Here is a 27,949-nt window from a genome sequence, read left to right on the forward strand (position 1 = left end):
CTACATATCAGCTTCCCCTCTCCTTTTGTGATTAGTAATATGCTCCTCCATCCTGTATTCAAACACTTCAGGTCAGCAGTGGTAAAATACAGAGTAAAAAGCAGTTGTGCGGATAAAACAGCCACCTGGAACATAACTCAGGATGCAAATACCTGCACTTTAGTGCAATTTATGAACAGTAGGATCATTACCTCAACTAGATTTGAAATGAGCCAGAAGAGGAGACAGGAAAAGGCAAGATGGGGATCTACATATGTACATCTATTGTTCTTCAGTAAAATGTTGTCATTCGTAACTAACATTTCATAGAATCATTTGGAAGAGACCTTTAAGACCATGAGTCCAACCATTATACAGCCATTAGTTAGCAGCTTTAAATGCAAAACTGGAACTTCTTGAGCCAGAAAGATGAACAAAGCATGCATCTGACACAAAATTTCACAAGCAATATCAGCATGTCAAACAAAGTTAACATGCTGTGGAACTTTTCCATCATGCTATGTGCATGTCCCACATGCACAGTTCTTCCTCCTGCTTGCAACTCAGACTTCATTAGCCAATTTCAGCTGAATTTCATAGTGGCAGAAATGTGAAGACAAAGAGTTGGCACAACTTTTGTGGCAACAGGTAGCAGGAGAGAAAGCAAGGAATGAAATGTGAACTACCAAGTATGTGAGAATTCCAAATCTGCACAAATCCACACAAAAGCCAGTCCCACTGATCCCATGTTTCAGAGAGCTGCTTGGACTTCTCATCTTCTTACCTTCATTCCAGGAAAGCCAGCAGGTCCATGAGAGCCAGGATTACCCTAATAAAAGCAAGTAGATTGTGAGCTAAGCCAGTAAATGTTGGCTATTAAAATTACACCTATTCAGAATTGCTGAGCACTTAATGCTCCTTAGATAAGTACTGTTTGGGATATTTTCCAGTAATATTACTATTCAGAATTGCTAAGCAGTTAATATTCCTTAGATGATAATTACTTGGGATGTTTCTCAAAAACTTGGCAAAGTGATTGCAAATACTTTGTATGAGATGGGCATGAATTTGAACTACAGACCAAACTTAACCAAGCAGGTATTCACTTCACTCATATCTCATACTGCCCCAAGCACAGCAGTGGGCATACTGCTTCATGTGAGCACTGTCACGGAAATCAAGCACAAGCTGCTCTAAAGAGCTCCCAGCAGCACATATGGAATATACTAGAATTACTATGTTAGTATTATGCTACTCCAGAGAAGCTTTGTGCAGATCTAAATATTTAGAGTGGCACTCTACAGATTTACTTTCTTTCCAAGGTCAGAAAGTCTGTATGAACTTGTCTGAGACGGGGTGAGTCCCAGGGCAGGATTCTTAAATGCTCTTAAATACAGAAAGTATGACAGATTGGTTTTAAAAAAAAAATCCTTAAAATAGTTATTGGAAATGCAAACTCAAACTGACAAATAGATTATGAGCATAATTATAATGAATTTTGTAAGTAATTTATTCTGCAACTTCCTTACCCGCAATCCAGGGAATCCAGGAATGCCTTTTTCACCCTTCTCCCCTCTCCCAAGTGTACCCTGAAGCATTCAAAATACTTTGTTTAAACAAGATGCTCACTGAAGTTTACCATAAATTTTAGTGCATATTTATTAAATTATGCATACATTAGCTTATAATACATCTTGTTTCGTTTGCTAGGCTCAGTCACCGGGGCTTAATTCACACAGCACCACTAGCAGTGTCCATGTAGCTTCAGTTACTCAAAAGAAACTGCTCTGCTCTCTTCTCCAAGCTTAATGTGTTCTCAGCAGTTTAACGTTTCTGTACAGCTCTGGGCATCTTTTGGGCTGCATTAGTCAATTTCTCAGTTCCTGCTTATAAATAAAAAGTGTAGGATGATCTATGTGGACAGCTAGTACTGAGCAGGCACAGAAAGCCAATCTTTTTCAAAGTAAATCTGATGTAAAAAGATCAGATTTGTCTCCTTTTCCAGTGCGAAGCAACAGCAGTCCTTTTATAATGGAAGATGAATTTCTGATAACGTGCTAGGCTCAGAAATGTGATGATCAGTCTTCTCATTTCTTCTACCTACAAATCTAAATAAGTATTTGACATAAAGTAGGCTCATTTTTTTTTTTGTCCCAAGTTAGATTGTGGTTCTGGTAGTTTTCTGCCAGTGTATTTTCCTCCTGCACATCTATCAGCAATAAAGACTCCAGAATCCTTTTAATGGCTGCTTGTGCTCAGCATTCAGGAACTCTTTACTGGAACACCAACATTTCAATTAATCATGCTGACAGAAAGAAAAGAAATCTAGAATAGATGGCAAACAGCAGCTTTTTCTCAGGTGGCTGTGCCTTCACCACTCTCAATGGTACCTTTAACGTGAAGTCAGTCTTTCCCTAACATATGCAGGAAACATACCTCATGCCTATTATGATCACATATAAATATTCTCCATTTCTCTCTTTCAGAAAATAAAATCTGTGCTTCTGTTTTCTTCACTGTTTCAGTCAGTTACATGTCAGTAGCCCAGCTGGAAACAAGACTGACCTTTCACCGCCAGGTAACATTCCACAGGTATGTATAAAACAGACCCAGAAAGGTTTACAAATATTTCTGCTTTCACACTGATTTAGGTGATGATTAAATCTCACAACACAAAAGCTGTTAGCTCTTCCATCACCTTGTGCTTTAAAAGATTAATCTAACCACTGAAGGACTTTGCCAGCACCACGAGAGAGAAAAAAATAAATTCACATTACTTACTTTGGGTCCACGTGGCCCTCTGTGTCCTGACACCCCAGGTAGTCCTTTTTGGCCCTACATATCCAAGGAAATGTTTTGTGCATATTAACATGCAGGACATGCTTGGTGCTGTTTAAGATCTGTTTTGAATGACAACTATTAACAAGTATTATCTTAAGCAATGAGTCTGTTCCTCCAGCTGTACTGAGCAGAAGAAAACCAACAAAACCAGTTAGGTACTGATTTTTTACTTCTCTTGCTTAATGATTGTGGAGTGGTAGTGGTTTTTTGTTTGCTGCTTTATGTAGTTTGCTGCAAGTATACACATGCATAAATGTACACTTGGGTGCATTGCCCCCATGAGATGCATGACTGGCTACGTGGCCATGATCATATCATCACCACAGAAGGGTTAGAATTGGTAGAGCAAAACACTACATTGGAGAAGTCTCAGAGAGAATAACTGCTAAAGAGAAAATGGGAAGAGTTTGTGAAGAGCTATGAGATGTTCAATAGCAGAGTAACAAACTTGCCCTGAGAGGTCGGAAACAAGATTTGCTCATGACAAAAAGTGAAAAAAATGAAAGCAAGGGCAGCATTTCCTTTCTGCATTAAGATAGTCCTCCCTTGAGGACAGGAGCTAAATGGGCTCTCTTCTGAAGGAAGAATGCCTTTAGGAAGAGTGTTGAACAACAGGATTTCTGCTGAAGCTGAGTGTTTATTACAGAAAGATTCATCCTGTGTAATTTCTGCAAAAATTACATGACAGGATGGTACTTGTCATGTTTAGCACAGTTTAATATGAAGAAAATTAACACCTTTTCTCCTTTGAAGAGATGAGCTCCTGGAGGTCCAACTAACAGTGGTGTCCCAGGTGGCCCAGGAAGTCCAACATCGCCCTGTGGAAGCCAAAGGAACAGCAGAGAGACCTTTTATTCTGTGCAGCCTTGCAGTGAGACTCAGCTGTCTTCCTGTTGTACTACACCACTACACATTCCTGTACTTACTGAACATATATTAATACCTGCAGATAATCAGAGGTTTGTACTGATATCTCTAAGCCCCTCAACCACCTTCTTACACCCTTTCCTTGGCATCTGCTGGTCATAGTAAGAGATGAGATTTAGTGACTGGGGGGGTTCAGGTAGTTACTAGAGGGTGCAGTTTGATTTAGGCAGTGTCTGTACAGAAGGTAACTGCAGTGTAGATGTTCACTAATTTATTGATTGTTGCCTTTCAAAACCTCCAGAATGTGCCTGATTCCTGCAGGCAGTTCACTGAAGGCATCTCTTCTGCACAGAATTATCAATGCTTTATATGACTTCTCCTTCTATTCTAATATGACTAGTGGGAGCACACAGCCACAAATGAATGGGTTCCAGGGGCCTCAACAAGAATCTATTTATACTTCTAATTCTATAGCACAGTAATATAATTATATTGAAATGTACTGGAGGGTCTTTAATAGTATTTGTTTCCTTACCGGCTCCCCCTTTTGTCCATCCACTCCAATACCTGGATTTCCCTAAGTGACAAAAAACAGTTTGAAGGTAATCAGAAAGTGATGACAAGAGAATTTAATCAAGTCCTTTTTTTTTGTTGTTGGTAACAAAAACCCATAAGGAGCATTTCAAATCTTTGTATAAATCATTATTTGACCAACAACTTAAAGTCATTGCCTACCTGTTCACCCGGCAGGCCAGGGTACCCTGGAATACCCTTTAAAAAAGAATAGACAAGTTAGTATGTCTGATATAGAGCTTTGCTTTGATGGTTACCTCCTCTTGCCAGCATCACCTAGAGGCAGAATTTCCTTTTGGGATGTGCCTTTCCCAAAGTGCAATGTACTTCACCTGGTCACTTTGTTCAAGAGGCGTGAAATCTCTCACTACCCACTTCCCCATCCCCACAAGGTGGCCTTGGGGAAAGGGAATAAGGAGAGACCACTCACAGCATTCTGTTGTGACTGCAGACTGCCAGGATGAAATGAACACAGGCAAGAGAAAGAGCAACATATGCTCCAGTTCCTGTACTTACAAACTCAAAAGGCAACACAAAAATATCTCTTTTTATCATCTGCCTCAAAAAAAGTATTTATAGACTTTGATTTACATTAAGGCAAGTTCTGGAATTGGTAGACAAGGATTTACACATATCCTGCAAATGGAAGGCTGTGTGACTGTGATGATCTTACAGGCAAGCCTGGTTGGCCTGGGTATCCGGATGGGCCCCTTGTACCTCTTGATCCTCTAGGTCCCTGGAAAAGACAGAAAAAAGTCTGTCTGCAAAAAGACCTTCAGCATACCCTTTTCTCTCAAAAATAGTCCCTAAAAAATGCCAGCATCACTTGGACTCAAGTCTACTGGCCACTGCATTCTGTCCACAGCCTGGAACTCACACCATGCCTGAAATCTGACTGTCACCAGAGCAGCTCAGTACCAGTGTCCTGAATTTCATGGAAGAAGTAGTCTGCAAACAGTGAGTACCAGAGTAACAACTGTTCAGTGCACAGCTAATGTGAATGGGTATGCTGTTTCAGCCAGCAGCAGTTGGTCATGAGGACAGGCTATAGGACTCAATGTTTCTAAGACTTTATTCTGGAATTTTGCAGTTTGAGGCAGGCAGGGAGAAACCTCAGCATTTCTTTCCCAGGAAGGAAAATCTGAGAGAGTTTCAAGACAGAAAGCATGTACAGAACCCACTGACTGTACTTACAGGCATGCCAGGGAGGCCAGGATCACCTCTGTCTCCCTGAAATCACAATCATTTAGAAATTAATGATCACAAGCTTTGCTGTGTGTATTTTCTAATCTGACAGCTATTAAGGTCACAATCTATCTGGTCCAGTTGCAAATTTGCTGTGTTTTTGGGTTTTTTTGTTAAGCTTTATTAAAGTCAAGAGTTATGAGAACAATTCTATGCATGTTTTCCTACATGACTTTTTTTTTTTTTCACTATAAGATACTTACTGGAGGTCCTTTTCCAAAATATGACACATACACTGAATTTCCCTTTTCTCCTTTTTGTCCTGGATTTCCCTTGAAAGAAAAAACAAACTGTTTTAAAGCGTGATCCACTTACTGATATCCTGCATCTCTATGGAGATTGAATGATCCACTAGAACCACCATCACAGCACAAGGATTTTGCAGTTCTTTTACCTAACAAGAACTTTAAAAGTAACATTGCCTTCTGTATGCCCTCTGTTTTTAAGAACTAAGTTCCTGTGGTTGCTGTGGAGTCCTTTATAAAACTTTGCCTAACTTGCCACCCTCAAAATCTTAGTCTGACATAGCAGAAATAGATGACATGTACACATCTAAAGAGCAGATCTATTAAGACATCATTTCTGAAGTTTTCTCATGTGAAGCCCAAGTCTACTGAATATAATTTAACTCAGACATTTCACTATTGATTTTAATAAAATGGGATACTGTTTGTCATGAAATTTAACCACTTTAAAACTGTACTGGTTTCCTGATGTTACACACTGGCTGTGCAAATCCTAAAATCAGAATGAAAGAAGGGAAGTGTTTATCCCTGGCACAGTCCAATAAAAAGGAAGATTACAGCTGTTTGCAGCTGTATATAGCTCCAGTAGTCTGGATGCAGATTACAGGTCAAACAGCTAGGAACACATTAAACACACCAAAAGTTCTATTTGTTTTTGGTTATTTTGCATGTGATCTCTTGTGAAATAAACCACTTTCATTAGATTCAGTTTGTTACCTTCTACATGACTTAGGTAAGCGCTTACTAATAAATGTAAGGTTCTCCAAGGTAACAGAAGTAAAGCTGATGAATATGTACATAGCATTAAATAAGACTATGTGGGACAAGGTTATAAATAACACAAAAATGTTAGCTGCAATATATAATCAGCTGTAAGAAACTGCTTTACAAAGAGGCAGTCTGCAAGGAGTGGATGGAATAGCATTCTTCTCCACAAGCAAATATGGTTACTATGCCTTGCTTTTCTGGGTGGCTAATTTAATTTGCAGTGGAATTTTAGTGTGCATATCTAAGGCTACAGGCCTCTTGTGTCTCCCATTCTCTGTAGGTGGCAAATACTTTTCTAGGCTTGCCAGTGAGCGTGCTCCTGGAATTGAGAGTATTTATGCTGTAATTTGTCCCATGTCTCATTTTTCCCTTTATGACTCAGACTTGTTGAAGCTTCCCCTTACTGCTGATTCTGCTAAGGTATGTCCATCTCTAGTATTAAGGCTTTCAAGACATTTCAAGTATTGATGAATGGTGTGATGGTTTCAAACTACTCCTTCTTAGTTGTACTTCCATGAAATGGTATTAGCATAGGTGTGGTTATGTACAGGGTAATAAAGGGGAGTTTAGCTCTTAGGGGAGACGTGTACGCTTCAAGAGTATCTCACATTCAAGCTTAATATGCTAAGGCACCAGGTGTCCTTCACTCCCCTCAACCTTAGTAAGCATGCCTGGAAATTCATGGTGCATTGTATAGCCATAGTCTAAAACTCCTTTAATTTGCAGAGCTGTTAGCTGGGAGGGGAAATGTACATACAGAATATTCACAGATAGTAGGGATGCCTTTCACCTACATAAGGACCTCTTGGTCCAACATAACCAATTTCTCCTGGAAATCCCAGATCTCCTCTTGAGCCATTACAGCCATCTGGACCAGGCTTGCCCCTGGGTCCTTCACTTCCTGGTAACCCCTGAAAGACAGTTTGATATTTATTAGAGATGCACCATGATAACTAGATAATTACATTTTTTTTTTTAATTAGCAGAAACAGCAGACTAAGAAACAAATATCTTGGCTCTACAACAAAGGACATCTCACAGTGGTCCCAAGATTCATCCTTTTTGCATTAGAAATGTTCTCTATTGTGACCAGTAGATTTTTCTGTATTTTTTTTTTTGGTATAACAAATTGTATTTTATATCTTTTTCTTTGATGCACAGCAAATATAATAGGGACAGGATTGCTTAAGAGAGCAAGACTGAGCTCTCACTTGAGTAAAAAGGTAACGTGCTATCTTCACAGAGAAAGCAGCCTCTCACGAAAGTCTTTCTTGTGGCTGTAAACAGCTGAAGAAATTCACAGAAGTCATCTCAAGAAGGCTCATCATAAACCAAAGAACAACAAGACACAGCTTGACTCAAGCATGAAGTAATCTCAGAGATCCTGACCATACATGCAAGAACTGAGGATGTGATTCTCTAATCTAGCAAGAACTAACCTCAGACACGGCTTACCTCTACTGCCCGTTAGACCCTGGGCAACAGAAGCAGTGACACTTCCCACAGAATCAAACACTTTTGTAAGGAACAAATGGTAATTTTGACCCAAAATTATTTTTTGGAGGGTTCTGAAAAATCATCAGGCAAGTATCCTGGCTATTTGCCTGAAAAGTTTTTCCACTTTTACCTTCCTTATTTTTAAGGCTGTTCATCCCAATTTGTGGACACTGGGTTTTAATTAACATTGTTCATAAAAAGCATATTCATTCCCTGGGAGAGCACCTTTCTGTGCTACGTTTTGGCCTTGTACAGACACTCTGGCAGCAGTTCCACTGCCAACTGTGGACAGCTGACAAGCAGATGCTAAGACACCCACTCAGTTTTTGCGTCTGTTTTCACTACCAAAATTCAACATTTTAACTTGGAGCCATATGAAACTGATAACAGCAGAGGGCTTCAGTCCTAGTAAACAGCATTTTTCAAAACACTGTATCCAAGAGATACTACCTTTTACCACACCCATTTCCACACTGAAAAAGACACTCAGAAAAACATAGAATCACTCTCTTCCAAAGATATATTTAGAACACACTTTCCTTCTTCAGTCCCAATTTATGTTAAAACTACTGGACTCAAAGGTTAATTTTTCAGTGCTTTATTTTTCCCTGCAGAAGAACTACAGGCAAAAATCAGAATATTTCAACAGTAAACAAGTCATCATTTGAGATCCTTTCAGAGGTGTTAAGAACACAGCAAGCAGATTACAACTTGACATAGAGCCTGAGAAAATAAATTCATTGTTTTTAATCCTAGCACTGACACATGGACATGGGCTAGTCTGATCTTCACTGCCCCACCCCTGCATGAAAATGATGTACTTACCTCACAGGAATCTTGTGGAATTTATCAGTACTAAATCCAGCTGAAGTTAACCTGGCTATCTTAACCTTCTGCAAAACATGTAGCTCTGCAAGTCACATTACAAAGCCAAACAATTTATTTACTCTATTATTCTGCTAGAGGATTTGCTATGACTTTACAGAACCTCTCATTTTTATGGAGTAATATTAATTCAATACATACAGGAACACCATCTAAGCCAGGAAATCCTGGGACTCCAGTTGGGCCCTAAAAAGAGATGACAAAACAAAGCTGCTGAGGTCATTAACTCTTAAGTGGAATGGAAAACAAGAATATGTGATACTGTCTAGCAAGAAACAAGAAACAGTCTTGTTTGTAATATGAATCAAAAGCTGTAATATCTGAAAAATGTTTCATGGGCTTGTCTTAGCAGGAGACTAGAAACAACAGTCACCCATGTAACAACAGATGGTACAGCAAAGGACAAAGGTCTGATTCTCATACAATTAATTCTCTGAGGGTTATGAAGTGACAGAGAGAGACAAGTTTCCTCTAACTTACAAAAGAAACACTTTTTGATCATCTAGGTTCTGTTTTCCTTGCTAATATTTAACATTGTATACTTCATAGACCTAAAAGAGCTGTCTGTGGTGTTTCCTACCTTATCACCTTTTTCTCCAGCTGGCCCAGGCTGCCCATTCTCACCTCTCTGTCCTTTTTCCCCTGGTAGACCAGCTGGTCCTGTAGATCCCAAGGACCCAATTGGACCTTGAGCTCCCAGATCACCAGGCTGACCCTGAAAGAGTGCAAAGAAGTGAGCGTAAACCTTGCAGCAGATGACTGTATGTATAAAACACAGCTCACAATGTATACACACTCATGATTCAAACCAGTCTGCTGTACAGCCTGCAGATTTGTTCCATGCATCAAAGAACACAAGCGGCAAATTTAACAACTTGCTCAAAGTGTTAATTTCTTTTCACCATTACCAGGTCTCCAGCACCACCTCTGAGATGCCTGGGATAAACTGCAAGCCCTCTTGGCTCTATCAGTGTTAAGTATCATCCTCTGCAAGCATAAGATTCCACTGAGCATCCCATTTTTCACCACCAGAGAAGTGATCACTCATTTTAGACAAAGGAACTTTGTGCAGAGTTAGGAAAAATGGAGAGTACCTTCTTTAAGTCACACTATGTGCTAATTATCTGCATTCTTTTTCTATCTCACATCTGCACTTATTTAATGTCTTATTTTAAACTTGTGATATTTCCTGCAGGGGGTGGGGACATTTGTTATTAGCTACCACATTTATTGAAAGTATAAATTTTAATAGATTCTGTTAAAATGGTGTGGAAGACTGCAGAAATGTATCTCTATATAGCTCTAATTTGAGGATCTGTACCTTCAGTACCATACAGACCAGCTCCATGGATTTCTGCTAACTTTCCCAGTATAATATATATTCTGAAGTAAAAGTACTTCCCGTGCCAACTGTTTTTTCCAGTCCATAGCATTGCTTGTAGAGTTGTTTTGGATTTGTTGCAGTTTTTGTTCTGTGCTGCTAAACAACTATTAAATGATAGATTCAAAGTGCTGAATGAGGCAAGCTTTCTAATCAGACTTCACATGTGACCAGTCTGCACTTTCACCCTACAAAATCTACGTATTTACAGGTCTTTATCTCTCTTACTCATCTTTTTCATTCTGCATCATTATCTTTGTTGAGTTATAACTTGTTTTGTTTCTAAACTGAAAAGTGTTTTGCTTTCTTTTCAGAATTTGTCAATGAATCAATCCACTATATCACACTATTAGAAAGAAAGCAAAATGGAGCCCCATGTGTTCCCAAGAAAAGCAGATGGCTCTAAGACCACTTGAGGGCAGTAAAGGATATTCTGGTACAACCTCATTTACAGAACTGAGAGACCAAACATTTATTTCTATAAATGGATTGAAAGAAAATAAATTGACAGAAATCAAAGGTGATTGGAAGAAGACAGGTTCACTTTAGGAGTCAAATTGTGTTGAAGCAACAGAATTTAATTGCTTGCTTTTCAGTGTAAACATTTCAACGGCCTCAATCTGGGTTAAATCTTATCTTGTGAACTACATGCAAAGACCTAAACATATTTTTATGTATTCCCTATTTGTCTCTTAAAATACCTTGGTAAAATCAGTGTGATTTGACAGTTGGATGTGAAGAAATGTGCTGTGTACACCAGCCAATCAAATCAGCAAAGAAAAAGAGGAATGAGAAGGTGACTCACTACCTGCTTGGAACAGAAACTACTCTAGGCTTATGCTGTACTAGAAGCAGAATTGGATCACCACCGGTCCTGAGGACAGGAAAAGAATCCCTACACTTACAGGTAAGGATGACCTGGAAAAGTATCCTCCTACAACTCATGTTCCACTTGTCTTTAGTGGCTCTTCTCAGTTAAACCTTGATCCTGCTTCCAGTGAAGCCAGGGCAGAATCAGCATAGTGTCTCCAGCAACACACAGAATTTTCTTGATACCATAATTTGAGCAATGCAAAATATTATGCAAATTAAGGGCTACTAATATTAAACCCTGCTGATTCTGCATCCTTGTTAACAATGAATGGACAGTGCAGGATTCTGGGTGTTTAACTGCAGTATTTGCTTGCATGAACAGTCGCAGCCTGTCTATTGGCCATGCCTGGCACATCTCCATTGTAAAACTGAATTTGTTTATTGAAGTGCTTTTAAAGCAGCTATTGCACCTTTAAAATAATAAATAAGGAGAACACAACCATTTTAATTAAAGAATAATCCTGAATATAAAGAAAGTGAAATGAATGAGACTAATAAAATACAGAGACTAGTACAATGCAACTGTTTCAACCATTCACTCTTCTGGAAGCAGTGGGGGGTTTTTAGTACACTTAGTGAACTATTACCATGCAAAATGCAGCATTCAGCAGCACAAAAACCCCACACAAGATATTTCTCAGTAATTTTCTAATGCCTCTGTCTCCATCTATTTTGTTGACAACAAGTTTCTGCAGCAATTTTAAAATTTTGAGTTCCCAGTGTATATGTTCTGCACTTAAGAGCTGATAGAATATTTTCACATCATGTTATATCCTTCAGATAGTTGAAGAAACTTGACTTTCATGGTACTCAGAAGCTGAGACACTATGATTTCTATGTTGGTTATCCATCATAACTAACCAAGAAGCACTTCCAGGATATGTAGACCTTTAGGCTACATATCTTCATATATATATATATATATATATATATATATATATATATATATCATATATATATATATATGATATATACATATCTTCATTATATATATATATATATATCTTCATTCATAAATGTCTTCATTAGATGCTACTCTGTGAATTTAATTGACTCCATGGTTTATGTCTTCAGTAGGAGGTGGTGAAGTCATCAAGCAGAGTGATTGAATCCAGAATCCACAATAGGTTTGGCAGCTGATCCAACTCCAGCATGCCATGTGAAGCTGGTGGATTGTCTCTCTTTCTTTCAGCTCAAAGACTGATAATGACTGGGAGCTTTGTTTAAGACCAAACTGATACCATGTCATAACATCTATTATCACATCTATTATTTGTGCCCATCCAATGTGACTACCGCAGCACTACAGTCTCAGGACAGCTGTACAAATAAAGAGGATGAAGGTAGTCATGCTCATGTGGAAATGACAAATTAGCTCAGTTAAAATGACCAGAATATTATGCCTGCTCTGCCATCTGATGCCAATAAATTCCTTTAGGATTTCAATGCCTTGCTAATTGTCTAGGTCAGGGACTACCCATGCCAAGACTATGGTCTGTTATTTTAGCATATCCTGAGCTTGACCTGCAGTAAGCAACTGACTTCTGACAAAACAAGACTATATTTTTTTTAATTAAGTATGCTCTCTAGGACTATGGCTGCAAATACTTGAGAATCATGCAGCAAAGCACTTTATGCTGTCTGAGAAAAGCAACAGTTACTTGCAATAACCTGGTTTCCAGAAACACCAAAGAGCACTTGTTTCTTAGAGTACCCTAAGCACTTGATTATCTGAAAGCACAATCTTTACAGGAGTCTTAACTGAAAATCAAAAACACTGGTTCATGCTATTACAGTGAAGTCTGTCTTGCTTCTTGGTACCAGTGAAGTCAGAAGTCCAGTTACTGCCTTCAGTTAGAACAGTCCCTGTGCTACAGGATATGTGGAGAGTGTAGGCAAATAACAAAGTGCCCATTTTCATCTCGCAGTTGGTGCTGGCTTGCACCCAGTCTTCCTCCTTTTACCAGGACAGAGAAAGGGAGGAAGGCAGAGCGCTTCGAGGGTGAGAAGAGTGCACACAGAGGCATTTGCAGATGTTTTCTTTTGCAAAATGCTTAGTGAGGTGGGAGCATCTGCTGTTCCTCTAAGCTCCACCCATGTCCTCTCCCCTTTTGGAAGAGCAAAGCCACAGCTTCCAGAGCTTGTAGGGGTGTCCATTCTAGGACATTTCCACTCCTCCACTCTGTGTAGGACTGAGAGCAACACCATTTTTACTGTAAGTCAAGGGCTCCAAAATAAACTTTCTAAATGCTGACTTTATCAAGATGAGATCAGTCTGAGAAAGTACATAAGCTGTCATTAAATCCACTCTCTTGTCCTTAATTGAGGACATTTTTCTGTGGCTGTACACTAACCAGTAAGTGAGGGTCAGACTAATATATGGCACGTACTTTATTCTCCCTTTGATCAGAAACAACAGATCATATGACTTTTCAATATTAGATATCTTGGGTTTTATGATGCAGTAGCACCTCAGTGCTTGATCTTAGCATCTGTATCTTGTTGCAAATGACTAGTAAATTTTGTGCAGTTTTATCATACCATACAGTGATCCAACATGCTACAGCTTAGTGTTCACTCTGGTACTCCACTGAAGCACAATAAATCATAGTGAAGTGCTGAAAACGCTTTTCACCACATACTTTGTTTTGTGTTTTAACCCCGTGAAACCATGGAAGGAAAAGGGATGCAACAAGCCAGTGGGTGTCACTGTTGTGTTAAACACTGAATATGAGAGAGTTTGGCACCAAAACTCCAAGACAGACTGCTAATGGTTCAGAGAGTGGTTTAGACCACAAATAATTAACACCAAATTAGTTCCTAAAATAAAACTAACTTGAGCTCTGATTTGTTTCCTTGAAACAAGTCACTGATTGGCAATTTTTGCTTCATTCAAATCTATGAAAAAGAATGATTTTGTAAGAGGTTTTGTCTTGTCTAATGTGAAAAAGCAGCAAATGCCAGTTTTAATATGGTGGGACAGAGGAACCTAAAGTATTAGGGAAAGAAAGATGCTCAAGAACAAAAGGAAGGCTAGCTTAACCAGATCAAAACTTTGGAAACATGTCTAATATGAAAAAACATCTTATTTATAGGTGCTTTACCTGGACATGCTATATGAAGAACACCCTCAAAGAGCCCTTACAGTCAAGAGACTGCAGTGATCATGTTTCACATTCCAGCAAGCAGGATCCATTCCCTACCAGTTCAAATCCCAACTTCTGGAGCCAGAGCACAGCCTACTGCTCTGCACAGTAAGTAAAAAAACACAAAAATGTCTGGTCTGCTTCAGGTGTGGATTTAGGATCTCATTTCTCTGTATTTGTTTTTCTGTGATTCTCATGATAACTAGGTGAAACACAATAGAAATACTACAGAAATAGATAACTGGTCTCAAGAATCTTCTATTTTAAGACTGTATCACAGCTAAAATACTGAGGGAAATGATCAATAAGTATGAGGCAAATGATAGGAGAGACCTGGGTTTCCCCAGATGCATGTGCATTCCACTAAGCACATGTATTTGAGAGCAAATAGATAGCTTTTACCTATTCATTTCCTGAGCTTGAAAACTCAAATAGAAGCATTGGAGACTTCATGGGAATGACAGATTGCTATTGCATACTGACATGCAAAAGGTGTGATTTAATGAATGCCTGTCCCCAAAACCAGAGGGATTTTGCAGTTTCCCAGTTAGTGAATCTTAAATATGTTAACACTGCGCTGTAAATCAGACTCACTTAACCCACATGATCTGTGAGGGAGATGCAACCACCCACAAGATCTACGAGGGAGATACTGCACAAGAAGTGATGCCAGGAGACAGACCTAAAGTATGAAATTCACCATCCTTACCCTGCTACACTGAGATATACCCCAGCTGACTTTCTAATTTATCTCTGACAATCCCCAGGCTTAGTGTCTCTCATGAATGCCTACTCCTCACACCTCATATGCCAGAAAAACTGAGATCTTCCTCTTAGATTTCTGTTTGCTGGGTTCAGTCCTACTCTGGTATGGAAAGAGGCTGCTTCATCTGCAAAAGGATAAATGTTGGTCTTGCTGAGTTATATTTACGTATCAGTCACTTTGCTCCAGGCATTTCACATGATCTCATGGAAGCTAGATCAGGTTGGGTCATGAATAGATGCTTGCTTTCTAAATCTACTTAACTCTATAAACAAAGCCAAAGGAATTGAATGGGATCAAACTCTGGGGTCAGCACAGGACAGGTTTACAATCAGGCAGTGCTAACCACAAACATTTTAACTGTCTAACTTCTCAGGGCAGCCAGCATTTTTGGAGGTCACTGATACAACACCGTGGAGGTTAGCAGGGAAACTACTTCCCAAATTAGAGAAAGAGGAAGAAAAGGAGGAAAGTTTTCATTACCAATTTGGCCTCTCAGAAGAAAATTTAAATCATGAACTTTGTATGAGACCAAAGATAAAGAGGGAGAAAAAAAAATTCATGTTTGCCTCTAATTAAAAAGATTGACTGCTACTGTCTACTAGAAGACCATACATCTTGACTCAGAAAGAAGAGGCTAGAGAAAGTCTCAGTTGTTGCAGGATAGCACAAAAAAATCATATACACAGTGCTCCATATAAGCACATATATACACTGGAAGTGTATGTACTTGCACTAATGACTCGCTCTCCTCATCTTTTCTATAAATGAACAGATATATTAGCACACAGTATGCACAAAGAAATTTACCACCATGATTTAATGGTGTCCTATGGAAGAAAGAATCTTTGAGTTGTGACACAAGATCAAGAGATTAATAGGAGAATGTAAAACTAATTCCAACAATGCCAGTTAAACAGAAGTTGAATTTTCATCGTGATGTGGAAAGCTACAATGATCTCAAGATGGGGTACACTACTAGCAGCAGTGACTAGAGTGTTTATTCAGACAGTGATTTCTTGCTAATGAGTAGTAGTGCAAACCTGTTGATAGCACAGAATTATTGAAGGTTGAGAGGAATAAAAACCAACAGGTACACAAGCTCTTCTAAACACAGTAGAGCAACGAGTGCATAAGTATACAGCTATTTACTTCCACTTTTCCCCCAGCTCACCTAATTTCAATACATTGATTATGGCCTAGGCCATTTCCTTTTCTTACCACCATGGTCATCTTTTCTCTAGCTAAGGCCTCAATTGCCTTTTCCACCGATAATGAAGGCTTTCTATGATGACATGTAAAGGATTTTCAAATAGGCAACTATAAGGCAAAGTCCTAATTCCCAGAGCATTCAGTCAGATACACAATGTTCTTATGCTATCCTGGTACCCACAGCTTTAACTAATCACACTTCCACTGCACTTCAGAAAATGGAGGGAAAGAAAGGGCTTTATGCTAGGATGCCAAGGACAGCAGGGCAAGATTTGAGGTCCTAACTTCTTATGGAAACTTCAAAGCATACTCTAGTCATGCTGACCACTCAACTCCTAAACTTAAATATATTTAGGAGGTTAATTTTAGGTGTGTATTCTCTTGCTATTTATTTTTTCACTGTTTTAGCGGAGAGCTACAGCTTTGTCATACAGAAGTTACAACCTTTTTAGTTTTACAAAATGTGAAGAAACTTCTCTTGTCATTGTTAATTGCCAATAAACAAAGCTGATTTCCATCAGCTCTGAGGCTTTTGTTCTACTTTAATTGTTATAGATAGGCTCTAAATCTGCTCCAAGCCCAGAAATAACATTTATTCACTTTAAGAGCTACATTTCCAGTGAGCAATGCTTCCACTGAAACACTAAGAAGGAAGGTAACATTCTCAAACTAGTGAAGTGGCAACATCATCACATACCTGTCAGTGTTTGATATGTCAATAAAATTAAATTCAATGTCCCTAAATTAAACTAGCAAAAATATTTTTCTCGAAGTCTGCTGACAAAGTGAAACCCTTATCACATGGGCACACCTTAACTTTGAAACTACAACTGCTGTTTTATCAGCAGATGGATACCCTGACCACTCTAAAAACCACCTCCTCTTTAGTGTGTGGAAAAGGATGTAGGGAGATGACCAGTAACAATGTGCAAAGCAAACCACTTAGGTTCTTATTCAGCTGTTAAACTACCATTTGTAAGTTGAATTGTATGACATCTTCCTAGCTAAGTCTACATTACGATTCAGTGGGCATCCCTCCTATGGATAGTAATGCCTCTGCATTCCACCAGGTGTCTTAGAAATAATGCCCTTTGCTAAAGAGCATCTCCTCCAGTGCATTTCTTAGGGGAGGTAAAAGTTAATAGAAAAATTCCTCTGAAACTGGAACTCCATTTGTAAGAATTCAGCCAACAACAAAGACTCAGAGTAACATAGGAATGGTCATGTTCCAGCTAGTTTAATGAAGGATTTGGTTGCAGTTCTTGGAAGAGTTTGAATAAAACATTTAATCAATTCACTCTGGGTCTGACCCAGTGTGTTTCTAACACAGATGATACCTTAGCAGTCCAACAATGCCCTTGCTCCCCTGTAAGTCTTAGGTTCCATGTTCAGTGGAAGATGATGAAAGGAATACCCTATGTCTGACTGCCTGTGGTAAGAGATTAAAAAAGAAACAAAATGAAAAATAGGTGGCCTGGTCTATGTGCATCAATGGAATTCAGTATGTTGTAGCTCACTCAGATGCTGTCTCTCTCACTCAGCCTCTGCAAAGCCCCCAGTATTGCAGTTGGTTTAACAGAGCTGAATAAGGACTAAACTTAACTTTGAGGGTGCTGTAAGGTTGGCTTTCCAGTGGGTCTGGATGAAGTTATTGTTCCATTGCCTTTTGCCAGCACGTACATGAATTTTCTACAGTCTTTTTGTGCCTTCAGCAAACGACAGCTAGCCCCTGCGAATTAGTGCAAAAGGGGGAAATATGGTGCTAGGCAACCACATTTGCACTGTTGCCTTTATCTCTGCTTCTTTACAGGGAAGGATTATTTCATAAACTGTACACTTCTGAAGTGCTAGACTTGCACACCAGCCAGAGGCTTTCAATGATCATTTGTTTCTTGCACTTTAAAGAAAGAATTGAGGAGGACACAAAACTCTGAGCACCCAGCCTAGGAGCAGAATTCAGACGACAACAAAAGCAGATAAAGCAGATGTTTTGCATTCTAGGAAGCTAACAATAAGATAAACCATTTTTTTGTTTTGCAATGGGTTGTCTCCACAGAAGCTAGGAAAGCCAAGTCAGTGTGTCAGAGTGTAAAGGCAGAACACAGCAAAGTTTAGAAATCAATGGGAGTGTAGGATGGAAAAAAAAAAAGATTAAGTAATCCTATAGAAAATAATTCATCACCATACATCAGTGCAGAAAGTGTTTGCCTATATATACCTGAAGCAGTGTTTAGTTATGCCACATGTAATGCAGGGTCTGCTGAGTACTTTTATTTCTTGCATACTGATTAATAGAAATAATTGCACGAACTATAAACCCATATTACAGTGGAGAGACTTTATCCATCAGTGTGCGTGTACTTCAGAGCTGTTTCAGAAAGTAGTACAATTCTCAGACTTACATTTGCAAAATGACCTTGAATTTGTTTTCACACATTTATTACATTTCTCTTTGGCACTTAAGTTCAAGCCCTTGGAAGTATTTAGAGAACTAACTGCAAATGGTGCAAATCATGGTGCAAACTGCAAATCATGGTTCAGTTTACCTGTGGTGGGAAGGAGAGCTTAGGAAAGGTCTGTAACCACCACTATATTTACCACTGACTGACTATGGGCGTGTGATTCAGAACCTCCAGGCTACTGACAAAGAACCAGAACCAGGGAATTTTCCTCTAGTGTCAAAGTCAGTTGTTTTTAAATAGCACTTCAGATCAGGTTTTTGGTATCCAAACCTGCAGAGCTGCTGGTCAAAATACTTTTCCTGGGGTGCTCTTTTGCTAACAGTGTCATAGAGATGATGTGTCCCAGGTACCTATCATGAAAATCCGACAGCATGGGGGACTTTGGTACAGACATAATCCCAGATGATTAGGATAGGATCCAAGGACATCAGGGCAGTGATCATGACACAGCAAATCATGCAGCTAACTGCAGCAGCACAGAAGGAAAAGGTGTGTCTTGCTCCTGTGGCGATTCATAGATGGGGCACACAGCTCTTCTACAAACCAGTTCACCATGCTGAATCTTTCTAACCCTGAGCTTTAACATTGTACTTTGACATAGAACAAATTCTGTCACTAACTGACAGTTTTTCAGTTGTTCACTAATCAGGACAATTACTTAAGTAAGTCCTTTCTTCACACAGTGTTTAAGTTGCTTGCTATCGCTACATAGATCTCAACACCTGAGATGATAAATGAGTCATCATAGAATGGTTTGGGTTGGAAGGACCTCTAAAGGTCATCTAGTCTGACATCCTCAATGAGATCAGGTTGCCCAGAGCCCTGTAGAGCCATCACTGGACTGTATTCCATTTAAGAAAGAGCAACATGCAATTTGGAATTGTCATGTATAATATGGAGATCCCTTGACCTGATTCAACATTTCATTACTACTACAAAGAAAAGACAATTCAGGGTGTTTTTTTCTAGTTAGTGCACTAAGCTGGTAAATAAAAAGCCTGCATGCTGTTCTAGAATCACCTAGCACAAATAAGAAACACTTCAGTTTTCATAGAACTAGTAAATGGCATAGACATTCTCTTTCAACCCACCCCTGAACAGAAAACAAGCACAGACTTCTAAACTTTTAATATGACCTTTCTGTAGCTCAAAGAACCATTAACACAATAAGGTGCCACTACAAACTTAATCCACATGCAAACTTATCTACAATCCTAACTCCCTTTGATGACAGCTGTACTCCATACCAGTGAGAGAATTATGGAGTTTGCTATAGTCAGACTTACTTATGTCTGAATATTGATTTACTGATTTTAAAGAAAACCCATGTGCATAAAATCAACAGTATGTACAACAGTAATTACCCTCAGCTCTAATCATTACTTACTCTTGATCCTTTTTCTGGAAAGCACTGACAAAGTGAACATTCCTGTCCCCCACATGGCTCAAGGTATGCATATCCTCCCTGGGGAATGAAAAGGTATGGATCTATCAATACACAGCAGACAGCAATCACTTCATCAGACATGTCTAGCTAACAACATGAGCCAGTTAGATAAATTTCAAGGCAAGAGATTTGTCTACCCTTGCATACACCCACAAGGCAATTTCCTTCTGATGAAGCAACTTGCCATAGCAGCAAGCATTAGAATGTTGTGCAGCTCTTCAGCTTGGCACATATAAACCTTTCAAAATACTTGCTTAACAGAATGCACACATCAATACTATATTTAAAACCCTTCTAACCTGCTTGGACCTCTCATCAGCAGAGATATTGCTAGCAAAGTAGACACACAGTTGCTGTAAAAGGTGAAACACATTACCTGCAAGTTATGTTAAGTGATGTTAAGCATTACAGCTGAATACAACTAAGGAAATAGCTACAACCAGAAAAAAAAATACCTAAGTATCAGAATTTGTAATCATGTGAAATTTGTAACTCACCACACTAGGCTAGGAGATTTTTTTAACTACACTTAAAAAGGCAAAACAGTGATAAAACCTTGCATTTAGTTGTCTATTAAATGACAGAAGAAGTATGTGCAGGGTGTAATTATGCCTTGCCTGCCATTAAAGTACTTATTTCTTGCATCAAAGTTTTCTGTCCTTCTCCTCTCGATGGCAAAGTTACTACTCTGTTAAAATGTAATAAAGCAAAAAAGTGTATTTGAGGAGAAACTAAACCACAATAAAATGCAAATTCAGTAGGTTTCTTGTGTTGTAAGGGAACATGATTTTATTATTCTCTTCTCTTTCCCCAAGTGTAATATTTAGCTTGTACCACCTATACATACTAAATGCATTTATAAACTCACTTACATGGTTGGTGACACTTTTTCTCAGCAAAATTGTGTAAATGATCAAAGTTGTTACGAAAAGAATGGCAAGGGCTTGAGCGATTTAAGAACAATTTAAGCAAACAAGTAAGAAGTGATGCAGGAAAATGTGCTCAGTGTGGGTTTCATTTTTATCAAGGTCAGCATTGTTTTGTCACAACTAACAGAACACAACAGGTTCATACCTTGGTTTTTCAAGGAGAAAACACTGCCAAACAGTAGATAAGGAGGAAAAGTCTGTTCTTTCTAGCTAAAATATTTTCAGAGCATCTGCTACTCCCAAAGTTCAGAACAAGAGGGTGTGATGGTCTCTCACAGGCTGTTTCTCTTTAGTACACTGAGTTTCCCATGGAATTACCGATCTGCTCCACACTCATCCCTCACCCAGTTATAAATAACTTGTCTCTGCTGCAATATCAGTGGACTGCAGGTGTCCACTGACACCTAAGCTGTTACTCTTTGTTCCAAATAAACACATTCATTTTTAAACATATTTCAGTTTTCAACAGTTCAACTAAAAAGAGGTGACTTTGGAGAAAAAAAAAAAACAACCAACTAAGAGCTTTTGAATATTTGAAAGAAACAAAGAGGACAGACTTGAAGTTTTGGTGAGGGCGATGCAAAGATAACGGTAACATGGAGGACAGTACAGAGAGGAAGATAAAAGTAAATATTGACTGTATGAGATGTGAAATTTTGCCTTTGGAGAGATGGGAATGTAGAGGGTGGGAAGCTGAAGATCAAGGCCTTGGAAGGTAGTCTGGTCTATGCTGTAATGCAGAGCCGCTGAAAGGATTTTGCAAGGAAGGAGACACACTCGATGCAAAAGGGTGCATTTTTATGGGCACCTTTGCAAAAGCACTTCAAGACACCAAAGGTAGAATCTAGAAGAACCCAAAAGAGAAAACTGCTAGTAGTTAAGCTGAGCAACATGAACAGAAAGATAGAACTGAAAGAAACATCACTGGTTTTGTACAGAACTGCAGATGATTTAGGTGTGCGTGAGTGTCACTCGTTTGAACCGTAATATCCTGTCCTTAACCTGTCAATAGGAAATACCACTGTCACTTACCCCATCAGCTTCTTGGGCTGAAAAAACAACCATCAGCCACCTGATGGAAAAGAAGGAGAAAGCTAAATTAAAACTAAACTTCCAAGATCCAACCTGCACAAAAATGTAGTCTCTTAAGTGTGTACACATGAGTAAATCCTGTTTGGGGTAATTCTATTTCTAAGGGGTATGCACCATCACAACCTGGTCAGCATGTGCCATAATTATTTGTGATTTTTGTATTTGTGAGGCTGAGTACAAACAGGAATGAATAAGACTCTCTAGAAGTTCTTGAAACTTCCTCCTTGTAACCTGTTTTCAATCCCACAATTAAGGATGGCCAGAGAGGAATCATTCTAGGCAGATTTCTGCACTTCCATGGACATCATGGCATGAAAACTGTGCAGAGATGGACGTGGTCTACCCCAAAATGACATAGCTGCTGCTATTTGATTTTGCTCAGAGAGTGTGAGGAAGCAGGGAGCAAAGTAGCACTCAACAGCCACACAATTCCAGAGCAGCTACTGGGGAAGCCCATTGCTAGTGATAGATTACAAACCTGAGGTCATGTCTTTCATTATTTCTACATAAAAAAGAAAGAAAGGAAAAAAAAAGAGTAAAAAAGGTAGCTCAAAATTTCTGCAGCAATACAAGAAAAACCCACATTACTATTGAAATCAACATTATAATAACAATATAAGTATTAATGACAATAAAGATGGTCATTACATGAAGTGATAAAGTAGATACGATCATTGACAGGGCTCTGAGCAACCTGATCAAGTTGGGGATGTCCCTGCTTACTGCAGGGGTGGTTGGATTAGATGACTTTTAAAGTTCTCTTCCAACCCAATGCATTCTATGATTCTGTAACTACTGTCTATTATCCTCCAGGCTGCAGTGAAGCTTGTATCAAAATTATCCCAACCCTGCAAATATTTTCACATTTATTAAATATCCCAAAGTCCTATTAAAATCAACTTTTTTTTTTTTTTGGCAAGTCATTCACAAACCACAGAGGAAAAAGGAAAGAAGCATTGGAGGGATGTCTGGGTTAGCAGGCTGCTATGTTGGGGAACATCCAAATAACAAGCAGTCTGGGTTTGTACAAACCAAATAAACTTAAAGACACTGGAGGAAAATCAGGCACATTAGCACAACAGAAGAGTGCCAGGTTCAAGTAAGGTACATTTGCTGGGACATGAGTTTTCCATCAGTTTTTAGAGATTCCCTCACTATCAGAAAGACCTTCTGTGTATTTCAGAAGGCCCAGCAAAGCATTGCACATTCCTGGAAAGACTGGTGCAAAATGTTTTATGAAGAAGGTGGACTGGTATTTCCTAGAAGATAGGATTTTTTTTTCCTGGAGATGGACTCACTGATCCCCTTCACCAGTCTAACAATTCCAGGCCACAGTGATTCTGATTTCCCCTACAGATCACACCTCTCTAGCAGGTATTTCCATTAGAGTCTCTAGAAGTTTTCTTCATGCCTTTCAATAATTATTCATCATCTGCAAAATTACCCTGGGATAGGCATTCAGCTTGGAGATGGTCATTACTTTTTTCTTTTCTCCAAGTATGTTCATCACTAGGAATACCTTTCCTTTTAAACCAGACACAGAATTACAGTCTGGGTTTCCTAATATTTAAATAGTTGAATACCTGCAATTTTAAATGGTAAAGAAATTATAGACCAGCAATCGAAATCAAACACAAACAATTAATACATAGGCTTATAAGATGTATCACAGGCTAAAATTATTTAACTGCTGACTTATTACTGTTAAGTTGATAGCTAGGAATATATATCTCAGTGACTAGCTAAAAAATGTAGTGATCTGTGAAACTCACCAGGCAGCTGTGATAAGCCACTTAATCCGTTCAAATGAATCCTTTGTTAATGCCATTCACGCTGCTCTAGGATCTGTACATGCAGCACTTTTTCTTTCATTTATTTTTTTTGGGGGGGTGTGGGGGGGTAAACCAGCAGTTCTTCTCTTTCTTCCTGTTGGTGGACGGTCTATAAACACTGTCCCATACTGCTGTTGTTTTGCCTTCTGAACCTGTTTATATTAAAATACACACATCTGATGTACAAACAGGAATAACTACCAGATAACCAAAATAAGCTCTACCTATATTCATGGAGAGATGGCAGGCATTTTATTCCTAAAGGAATAGGTTTTGAACAAGTGCTTTAAAACCTCAGGTCACAAAATTCTCAAAAGCCAGATAGGGGTAAATCTGGCACTGTAATATAACCCAGGTGGTTAGTTTCTAGACAAGGACCAAGAAAGAAGACAATTTCATTCTTGAGGACTCAGATAAAATAAGACCACAGGACATGAGCCAGAGCTGTAGGCAGACACAGCTATGGCATGACCCAGCTAGTACATACTGCTCAGCAGCTGTTCTGGTGGCACTCAGATAAGACTAAGCTGGAAGAGGACTTTGTTTTAAATGCCCTGTCTTTCTGTTGTCTGGCCCTTGCTAGCACTTTCCCCTGTTTGCGTTGACCTTCTTGTCTTCTTGCTTTGAAATGTCCACACAGGGTTTTTTCACCACTTAAACTGCTGTAATAAAAAGGTACTCAGTCAGTGTATTTCATTCATTAGATGCTCTGCATGTATTCATTTCTCTCTCCTAATGGTGGTTTGCCAGCTTTCTGCTTCTTCCAATGTTTTTTTGGCCTAGTATGCAAGAGCTGTCCTTTTCAGTACTATCTGCTTTACACATTGAGTCGTACTGCTCATTCTGCATCTAAACTTGCACCACTCCTGAGGACCTCTCTTCCACTGCTATCTCACTTGATCTGACCTTGTCTCAGGAACCTGTTTTCACTTTATTGTAAATGAATCTCTGCTACCAGTTCTTTTAGTGTTAAATTGCAGTGGTGCATTTAGGTACTTAGAATTTATAGGTACTTGCCACTTATAAACACCTGTAGACCCCATTTTTGTCCCTATTAAAGTATTTTGTATTAAAATTTTTTAATACTATTACAATCCACAGGCTTACAAACCTGACAAATAAAATGCATCAGTTTAGTGGTTTTATCTGAAGATATTACTTCCCCTACATGGTCACCATCAATCTGGCTTGAAAAATGGATCTTCCCCTTTCTTCCCTATAGGTTCAGAACCAAGGTGATAACATCTGTGATGATGTACAAGATCTTTGGTACTGAACACAGTGCTCTGCTCTTCCAGAGGTGTGTACTTGCTGCTAGTACCAAACCTTTGGGAAAAGCAGCCCCAGTTGTGGCCTTCACACTGGATCAGAAGGGGTTACCAGTAACAACCGGCTCTACGCTCACGACTCTAAGATAAGCTGTTTTACAGAGCTCTATGGTTAGCTTTATGCTCATGAAAGGTTTTAGATTTGTGTCTTGTGACCAGTCCTCAACAGATTTATATATGTATATTATATTGTTGCATATTTTTTTCTTTTTCTATATTGCTTAATGACACCTGTAATGCAGGATTTCCTGTCGACCACTGCAGATAGAGCAAGATCACTGTGCCTGGCCTGGCCAACACTTGTTCAGGCAGCTTCAGAACACCACTTTATCTGGCGAGATGTTACCTTTAACGTGCAGTACCTTTGGCATTAACATAACTGTGATACATTTTGCATATTACCAAACACTTTATAGATCACACTTCCATTGATAAAACGTTTCTACCATGCTGAACTACGTGGAACGCCAAGGGAGAAACCCCTCTCACCGATTTCTGTTTCTGCCGTGGGCAGCACTTTTTCCCTTCTGGGACTTGGCGGTCTCCGCTGTCCCATTAAGAAACACTCGAACGGAAGGTTAGCGCCGCCGACAGAAAAACCCTGCCTCCAGAGCGCCCCAGGCAGCGGCGGGACAGCGCTGAGGAGAGCCAGAGCTGCCGCCAGCCTGCCCCAGTACCGCCTCACCCTGCGCTGCCACCTCCCATCTCGCTCCTGCCCCGGGTTAACCGATCCTGTCGCCCCGCCGGGCCGCTCCGGGCGGGTCCAGGCCGTGGCGGTGCCCGGGCAGGCGCACCGGTCCCGCCGCGCAACCCCGAGGCTCTGGGCAGCGTCCAACACCTGCGTTCCCACAGCTGCGCGGGACGGGGATAGCCCCGTACCCCCGAGGCACCTCCCGTCGTCCCGTGACAGGACTGGCTCCGCAGCGCGCGGCGCAGTCCCGGCGCGCGGCGCAGTCCCGGCCCGCACCGAGTCCCGGCGGGACGGGCGCAGGTGCCGCCGTCTGGCGCTGCCCCTCCGCGGCGCTCACCTCAAGTCCCAGGCGGGAAAGTGCCCTGCTCCTCACTCACTCCATGCCCGCTGAGGACGGAAGAACGCTGACTACCGGCGGTGCCCCAGGCAGGAGACACAGAGGTGAAAGGAAAGCGGAGGAGAGAGGAGCAGAGGGGTGGCCCAGCCGGCCCCGCCCATGTCCCCACCCCAGGGCGCTGGGATCGCCGAGGCGGGTGCGAAGCAGCAGCCCCCAGGCCAAAAGCTGCGGGCGGGCGGGGGGCAGAGTCCGAGCGGCCTAGGCCAAGTTTCGCGGGACGCCGCGCAACCAGCGCCCAGCGCGGGGATGGCCAGTGGGGTCTGCCCTGGCCGCCCAGTGCTGCTGCATCTGCTGCTGCTCGCCCTGCTCTGGCCGGGCCGTGCCACAGCAGCGCAGGTGAGTGAGCTGGCGATGGAGGGTCCCAGCGTGGCTGAGATGAGTGCGGGGTGGAGGGGCTGATGCGGGGGACGGTGGTGCGGCGTCCCGCTGCCTCACTTGGGACAGAGGGAGGCTCATCCCCTCGGCCGTCTAATCAATCTCACTGCATTTCGGCGTTGCCAGGTTCTGAGAAAGAAACAGTGAACTTGAGTATTTGAAATTATAAGGCGCAGCCGGGCACGGTGAGGTATATCCCGCCCAGCTGTGTGGTACCGTTACCTCGCGCCGCTGACGGGCGGGAAGGAGGGGAGGGCGCCGCACAGGGTGCATTCTCATCGCCCGCCTCAGGTGCGAAGGAGAAGCAGCCCTGGGATGGAGGCTCAGCCCCGACTGCGGCTTGGAGGCCTGACCGGCGGCTGCGGGTCTCCTCGCGGGAGGTGGCGGGTTTGGGCAGCGAGGGCTGGGCTGTGCTGGGTGCGGATGGTCTCTGAGGTGAACACTTACGAACAGCACTTCCCGTCTGTGCCATCTGTGCTGCTTTTGTTACAAACTCACCTCACACTTTGTGATTCAGGCTTAGTGATAGAGTGTGCATCACCTCGTCTTTGCCATCCATCTCTTCTCTCTCCAATTATAACACTTAGACTGTACATTCCCAACTGGGAGAAGAACAGTCAGCTGTGAGGGTAGTAGTGTCGGTGTTTCTCTCAACACCTGAGTTTTGGTAGGTATCAAGCATAGCAAACAGACAGTTTCAGTAAATTACAGCTCTGCTTCCCCTTTAAACAGTATTTATCTCTCTTTGCACTTGTGAATAAAGCTCTAACCAGTACATCAAAATCCTTTATTGCCAATCAAGGCATTTTGCAGTCCAGCTTTATAAGGAAAAAATGTGATCATTACTCTCTTGCTAAAATAGGTCCCATTCTGCTGTGATGGTCTGAAACAGAGAATAAGTAATAATATTTCATCTAAAATGGTGTACCTCTGTCACTCTCACCTTAGAATAGGATAGAATTAACCAGGCTGGAAAAGACCTTTGAGATCATCAAGTCCAGCCCATCGGTAAAGTGTCTATAAACAGCATAAGCACCTTGCTAAACATGTTTTCTTTCATAGAGTTTCAACTTTCAGTCACGCTTAAGTCATTTAATAAAGATCTAATTGTTTTATTTGTG

General features: G+C 40.6%; 2 protein-coding genes across 3 annotated transcripts in view; one reads left to right on the top strand and one right to left on the bottom strand.

The window, feature by feature from the left end:
- Positions 1-26,531, bottom strand: part of COL4A4 (collagen type IV alpha 4 chain) — a 64,565-nt gene extending 38,034 nt beyond the window's left edge. The window contains exons 1-16 of the mRNA XM_068145522.1: positions 26,394-26,531; positions 23,978-24,189; positions 22,146-22,185; positions 20,125-20,202; positions 9,481-9,615; positions 9,042-9,086; positions 7,313-7,429; positions 5,709-5,777; positions 5,455-5,490; positions 4,934-4,996; positions 4,423-4,458; positions 4,223-4,264; positions 3,558-3,638; positions 2,761-2,814; positions 1,509-1,568; positions 764-808 (exon numbers count right to left, since the gene is read on the bottom strand). Of these exons, the coding sequence (XP_068001623.1) occupies positions 764-808; positions 1,509-1,568; positions 2,761-2,814; positions 3,558-3,638; positions 4,223-4,264; positions 4,423-4,458; positions 4,934-4,996; positions 5,455-5,490; positions 5,709-5,777; positions 7,313-7,429; positions 9,042-9,086; positions 9,481-9,615; positions 20,125-20,202; positions 22,146-22,185; positions 23,978-24,033 (957 nt within the window). The 5' untranslated portion in view covers positions 24,034-24,189; positions 26,394-26,531. The remainder of the gene's footprint in view (positions 1-763; positions 809-1,508; positions 1,569-2,760; positions 2,815-3,557; positions 3,639-4,222; positions 4,265-4,422; positions 4,459-4,933; positions 4,997-5,454; positions 5,491-5,708; positions 5,778-7,312; positions 7,430-9,041; positions 9,087-9,480; positions 9,616-20,124; positions 20,203-22,145; positions 22,186-23,977; positions 24,190-26,393) is intronic.
- Positions 10,520-27,949, top strand: part of COL4A3 (collagen type IV alpha 3 chain) — a 74,820-nt gene continuing 57,390 nt past the window's right edge. The window contains exons 1-2 of one of the 2 annotated variants that reach the window (XM_068145516.1): positions 10,520-11,188; positions 14,250-14,408. Coding sequence is in view for 1 of the 2 variants with exons in the window: in XM_068145515.1 (XP_068001616.1) it covers positions 26,553-26,789 (237 nt within the window). In the remaining variant the exon portion in view is untranslated. Of the gene's footprint in view, positions 11,189-14,249; positions 14,409-26,408; positions 26,790-27,949 lie in introns of those variants that run through there. The other variant, XM_068145515.1, reaches the window with a different exon arrangement.

Source organism: Melanerpes formicivorus, unplaced genomic scaffold (genome assembly GCF_026170545.1).
Source record: "Melanerpes formicivorus ecotype bairdi unplaced genomic scaffold, bMelFor1.0.p_v2 SCAF_12, whole genome shotgun sequence".
Classification (NCBI taxonomy): domain Eukaryota; kingdom Metazoa; phylum Chordata; class Aves; order Piciformes; family Picidae; genus Melanerpes; species Melanerpes formicivorus.